Genomic DNA, 6,000 nt, shown 5'->3' on the forward strand with positions numbered 1-6,000 from the left:
CTATTCCCCACACTCCATTATTCACTACCACGCAACGCAGTGCCCCAAACGTACGTCCTCGAAAATTTCTTTCTCAGATTAAGGCTGATGTTTGATACTAGGCTTGCAAACCAATTTTCTGTTTCAGAATCTCTATTACGCCATGATGTAATCAGCTGGATTCTTCCCGTATCTCCAGGCCCATTTCGAGTATAACTCCCCGTCTTGTGATTTTGAACACTTATTCTCTCTTACTAGCTGAAGTTTATTGCAGAACTCAGTTAGTCTATCTCCTCTTTCATTTCTACTACCTAGCCCATATTCTCCAGTAAATCTTTCTATTCCTTCCCCTACTACCGCTTTCCAGTCTCCACGGATATTAAAATGTGATTCCTTTTACATAGTGAATTACCCGTTCAATATCCTCATATATTTTCTGTATCTCTTCGTCTTCTGCTTGTGACGTCTGCATGTACACGTGAACTATTATTGGTGGTTTCGGTTACCTATTATTTGGATGAGAACAAGCCTGTCAATTAACTATTGGCAGTCACTCACTCTCTGCCCTACGTTCCTGATCATAATGAATCCCGTTATATCATTTCCTTTTGCTGTTGGTGTTGCCATCATAATACGATTTCAGCCAGGTAAAACGTGGCGCAGCCAGAAATGAAGTGCAATATGTTGCAAACGAGATGCTACGACGTCGCTAGATAAGCAAGGCTTCAGATACATTTAGTAATAACTGAGAATTTACCGATCCTAAGTTCCATTTTAAAGGATTAATTGCTTTACTGGAAGTATTTACCGTACAATTATAGCCATTGCTTTTCCGGGCATGTAGATGTACATCCGTACTGTGATTTTATACAACATTGACTGACATATTCTTCCATGATGTTTCAGTGACCACGTTGCATAAGCAGGACTTTAAAAATATGTGTTTATTTGTTTCATCACTAATCATGTATACATATCCTGTAAACTGACTCGTTCTACATCATTTCTATAAAAGAATCGTTCAAATGACATGTGGAAGAAGTAACTAGCTAACTAATTAATAGGCTGATTTTCAAAATCGTATATATAATATGTGGTATATTTCACATGAAATGCTTTGTACGTAAAACGTAACATAGATTTTGTATCTATAAGCACCAATATTGAAATATACCTGAGTGTTATGTGTAATATTTCAAAAGTCGCCTTTTAGTTTTTATTTTTTTAATTTTTTTAAATTCATTTGAAAGAGACAGTAGCCTTCGTCACAATGTCATAGTGTCTTCCGTTTATCACCACAAACAAAACTTATCAAAAAGGAAAAGAGACCATTTCCATTACCGAGGAAGTGTTTACAATAGCATATTAAAGTGCTTTTTGGCTTATGATCATGGATTGTGTGCTTACGCTGATTACTCCACCACCTCAGTGGAACTGCACGACTAGTTTGCAACCAAGTTCTTCAGGTTCACCGGAAAGCGAAAAGGAGCGGAGCTTCCACATACCAATACCGGAGGAGAGAAAGAGCACGGATGTTCGTGGTCTCAGGGTATACCTCTTCTGATAGACTTCGCACACGAAATTTTCTGGTGGAAATAATAGGTATTGTTTTGCCCCCCCCCCCCCTTCCCCGCTCATTGCTAGTCAAAAGGTGCTACACCTAGACCACGAGTACCAATCAATAACAATTTTAGAGATTAACAAATGTCCCCCCCACCCCCCCCCCCATGGACCCTGGACCTTGCCGTTGGTGGGGAGGCTTGCGTGCCTCAGCGATACAGATAGCCGTACCGTAGGTGCAACCACAACGGAGGGGTATCTGTTGAGAGGCCAGACAAACGTGTGGTTCCTGAAGAGGGGCAGCAGCCTTTTCAGTAGTTGCAGGGGCAACAGTCTGGATGATTGACTGATCTGGCCTTGTAACACTAACCAAAACGGCCTTGCTGTGCTGGTACTGCGAACGGCTGAAACCAAGGGGAAACTACAGGCGTAATTTTTCCCGAGGGCACGCAGCTTTACTGCGTGGTTAAATGATAATGGCGTCCTCTTGGGTAAAATATTCCCGAGGTAAAATAGCCACCCATTCGGGTCTCCGGGCAGGGACTACTCAAGAGGACGTCGTTATCAGGAGAAAGAAAACTGGGGATCTACGGATCGCAGCGTGGAATGTCAGATCCCTTAATCGGGCAGGTAGGTTAGAAATTTTAAAAAGGGAAATGGATAGGTTAAAGTCAGATATAGCGGGAATTAGTGAAGTTCGGTGGCAGGAGGAACAAGAAAATGGCTGGCTCTGGGCACTATGGGACTTAACTTCTGAGGTCATCAATCCCCTAGAACTTAGAACTACTTAAACCTAACTAACCTAAGAACATCACACACGTCCATGCCCGAGGCCGGATTCGAACCTGCGACTGTAGCGGTCACGCGGTTCCAGACTGTAGCGCCTAGAACCGCTCGGACACTCCGGGCGGAAGGAGGAACAAGACTTTTGGCCAGGTGAATACAGGGTTATAAATACAAAATTTAATGCAGGAGTAGGTTTAATAATAAATAAAAAATTGGAGTACGGGTAAGCTACTACAAACAGCATAGTGAACGCATTATTGTGGCCAAGATAGACACGAAACCCACACCAACTACAGTAGTACAAGTTTATATGCCCACTAGCTCTGCAGATGATGAAGAAATTGATGAAATGTATGATGAGATAAAAGAAATTATTCAGGTTGTGAACGGAGACGAAATTTTAATAGTCACGGGTGACTGGAATCCGATAGTAGGAAAAGGGAGAGAAGGAAACATAGTAGTTGAATATGGATTGGGGGTAAGAAATGAAAGAGGAAGCCGTGTGGTAGAATTTTCTTAGGAGCATAACTTAATCATATCTAACAATTCGTTCAAGAATCATAAAAGAAGGTCGTATACATGGAAGAAGCCTGGAGAACTGACAGATTTCAGATACATTATATAATGGTAAGACAGAGATTTAGGAACCAGGTTTTAAATTGTAAGACATTTCCAGGGGCAGATGTGGACTCTGACCACAATCTATTGGTTATGAAATGTAGATTAAAACTGAAGAAACTGCAAAAAGTTGGGAATTTAAGGCGATGGGATCTGGATAAACTGACTAAACCAGAGGTTATACAGAGTTTCAGGGAGAGCATAAGGGAACAATTGACAGTAATGGGGGGAAGAAATACAGTAGAAGAAGAATGGGTAGCTCTGAGGGATGAAGTAGGGAAGGCAGCAGAGGATCAAGTAGGTAAAGTAGAAATCTTGGGTAACTGAAGATATATTGAATTTAATTGATGAAAGGAGAAAATATAAAAATGCAGTAAATGAAGCAGGCAAAAAGGAATATAAATGTCTCAAAAATGAGATCGACAGGAAGTGCAAAATGGCTAAGCAGGGATGGCTAGAGGACAAATGCAACGATGTAGAGGCTTATCTCACTAGAAGTACGATAGATACTGCCTACAGGAAAATTAAAGAGACCTTTGGAGAAAAGAGAACCACTTGTATGAATATCAAGAGCTCGGATGGAAACCCAGTTCTAAGCAAAGAAGGGAAAGCAGAAAGGTGGAAGGAGTGTATACAGGGTCTATACAAGGGCGATGTACTTGAGGACACTATTATGGAAATGGAAGAGAATGGAGATGAAGACGAAATGGGAGATGCGATACTGCGTGAAGAGTTTGACAGAGCATTGACAGACCTGAGTCGAAACAAGGTCCTGGGAGTAGACAACATTCCATTAGAACTACTGACGGCCTTGAGAGAGCCATTCCTGACAAAACTCTACCATCTGGCGAGCAAGATGTATGAGACAGACGAAATATCCTCAGACTTCAAGAAGAATATAATAATTCCTATCCCAAAAAAAGCAGGTGTTGACAGATGTAAAAATTAGCGAACTATCAGTATAATAAGTCACAGCGGCAAAATACTAACGCGAATTCGTTACAGACGAATGGAAAAAGTGGTAGAAGCCGACCTCGGAGAAGATCAGTTTGGATTCCATAGAAATATTGGAAGACGTGAGGCAATACTGACCTTACGACTTATCTTAGAAGAAAGATTAAGGAAAGGCAAACCTACGTTTCTCGCATTTGTAGACTTAAAGAAAGCTTTTGACAATGTTGACTGGAATACTCTCTTTCAAATTCTAAAGGGGGCAGGGGCCAAATACAGGGAGCGAAAGGCTATTTACAATTTGTGCAGAGACCAGATGTCAGTTATAAGAGTCGAGAGACATGAAAGGGAAGCAGTGGTTGGGAAGGGAGTGAGACAGGGTTGTAGCCTCTCTCCGATGTTATTCAATCTGTATATTGAGCAAGTAGGAAAGGAAACAAAAGAAAAATTCGTAGTAGGTATTAAAATCCATGGAGAAGAAATAAAAATTTGAGGTTCGCCGATGACATTGTAATTCTGTCAGAGACAGCAAAGAATTTGGAAGAGCAGTTGAACGAAATGGACAGTGTCTTGAAAGGAGGATATAAGATGATCATCAACAAAACCAAAACGAGAATAATGGAATGTAGTCGAATTAAGTCGAGTGAAATGGTTCAAACGGCTCTGAGCACTATGGGACTTAAATTCTGAGGTCATCAGTCCCCTAGAACTTAGAACTACTTAAGCCTAACTAACCTATGGACATCACACACATCCATGCCCGAGGCAGGATTCGAACCTGCGACCGTAGCGGTCGCGTGGTTCCAGACTCTAGCGCCTAGAACCGATCGGCAAGTCGGGTGATGCTGAGAGAATTAGATTAGGAAATGAGACATTTGAAGTAGTAGATGAGTTTTGCTATTTTGACAATAAAATAACTTACAGCGGTCGAAGTAAAGAGGATACAAAATGTAGACTGGCAATGGCCAGAAAAGCGTTTCTGAAGAAGAGAAATTTGTTAACATCTTGAAAGTAATTTCACCGAGTGTTTCCATGTATGGAAGTGAAACATGGACGATAAATAGTTTGGACAAGAAGAGAACAGAAGCTTTCGAATTGTGGTGCTACATAAGAATGCTGAAGAGTAGATGGGTAGATCACATAACTAATGAGGAGGTATTTAATAGAATTGGGGAGAAGAGGAGATGTGGCACAACTTGACAAGAAGATGGGACCGGTTGGTAGGACATGTTCTGAGGCATCAAGGGATCACAAATTTAGCATTGGAGGGCAGCGTGGAGAGTAAAAATCGTAAAGGGAGACCAAGATATGAATACACTAAGCAGATTCAGAAGGATGTAGGTTGCAGTAAGTACTGGGAGGTTAAGAAGGTTGCACATGATAGGGTAGCATGGAGAGCTGCATCAAACCAGTCTAAGGACTGAAGACAACAACAACAACAACAACAACAATAGGTCATCCACTGTTACCGACTTTGACGAGGATGCTCATATTGGTCTATTTATTCTATTTTTGTCTCAGTTCTACCTTGCATTCCTTATCTATTAAAACCCGATTTTTTTTCTTGAAACTCTACAGATGATTAGAGCTGACAAATGAAAGTATTGTCTCATGCCTTCTGCGTCACGACGTTATGTCTTGACAAAGAAAAGTGTGTCATTTTCTAGTGTCTCACCTGTACGCCAGCATAGCCCTTTTTTGCCAGGAACCGCTCGCACTCTACCGCGACATCCGTCCACTTCCATTCGAACAGGTGGACAATGGTGCTGCGACCGTCCACGACGTTGGGTTCCCACTGGGCTCTGACGCCCAGCAACGAAGCCGTCACTAGACACAGAAAGGACAGCATCGCTCTCTGACTACACCGTTATCGATGCAGCCGCCAGGTGAAGGCTAGGCGCACTTTTATATGTTGCCGCTAACAGAACGTGCACCCCTGATCAACAATACTGTGTGCAACGTGCTCTCTTGCAGCGTGGCGCACTTTGTAAACGATGAAGTAAAGGACGCCTCTGGCAAGGAACAAACATCTCGTTAGCGATAATGACTGCTAGCTTGTTTTTCCTGCGACATACAGATGTGTTTGTATCTCGAAGCGGGAGAACG

The 6,000-nt window shown here is 42.0% G+C and overlaps 1 protein-coding gene across 2 annotated transcripts in view; it reads right to left on the reverse strand.

Moving 5' to 3' along the window:
• The window catches only part of LOC124596544 (alpha-amylase 2-like), a 28,803-nt gene extending 23,013 nt beyond the window's left edge, over nucleotides 1-5,790 (reverse strand). For both annotated transcript variants that reach the window (XM_047135722.1, XM_047135723.1), the window contains exon 1: nucleotides 5,570-5,790. In XM_047135722.1, coding sequence (XP_046991678.1) covers nucleotides 5,570-5,743 — 174 coding nt within the window. In that variant the 5' untranslated portion in view covers nucleotides 5,744-5,790. The remainder of the gene's footprint in view (nucleotides 1-5,569) is intronic.
• Nucleotides 5,791-6,000: the final 210 nt, after the last annotated feature.

Source organism: Schistocerca americana, chromosome 2 (assembly GCF_021461395.2).
Source record: "Schistocerca americana isolate TAMUIC-IGC-003095 chromosome 2, iqSchAmer2.1, whole genome shotgun sequence".
Classification (NCBI taxonomy): domain Eukaryota; kingdom Metazoa; phylum Arthropoda; class Insecta; order Orthoptera; family Acrididae; genus Schistocerca; species Schistocerca americana.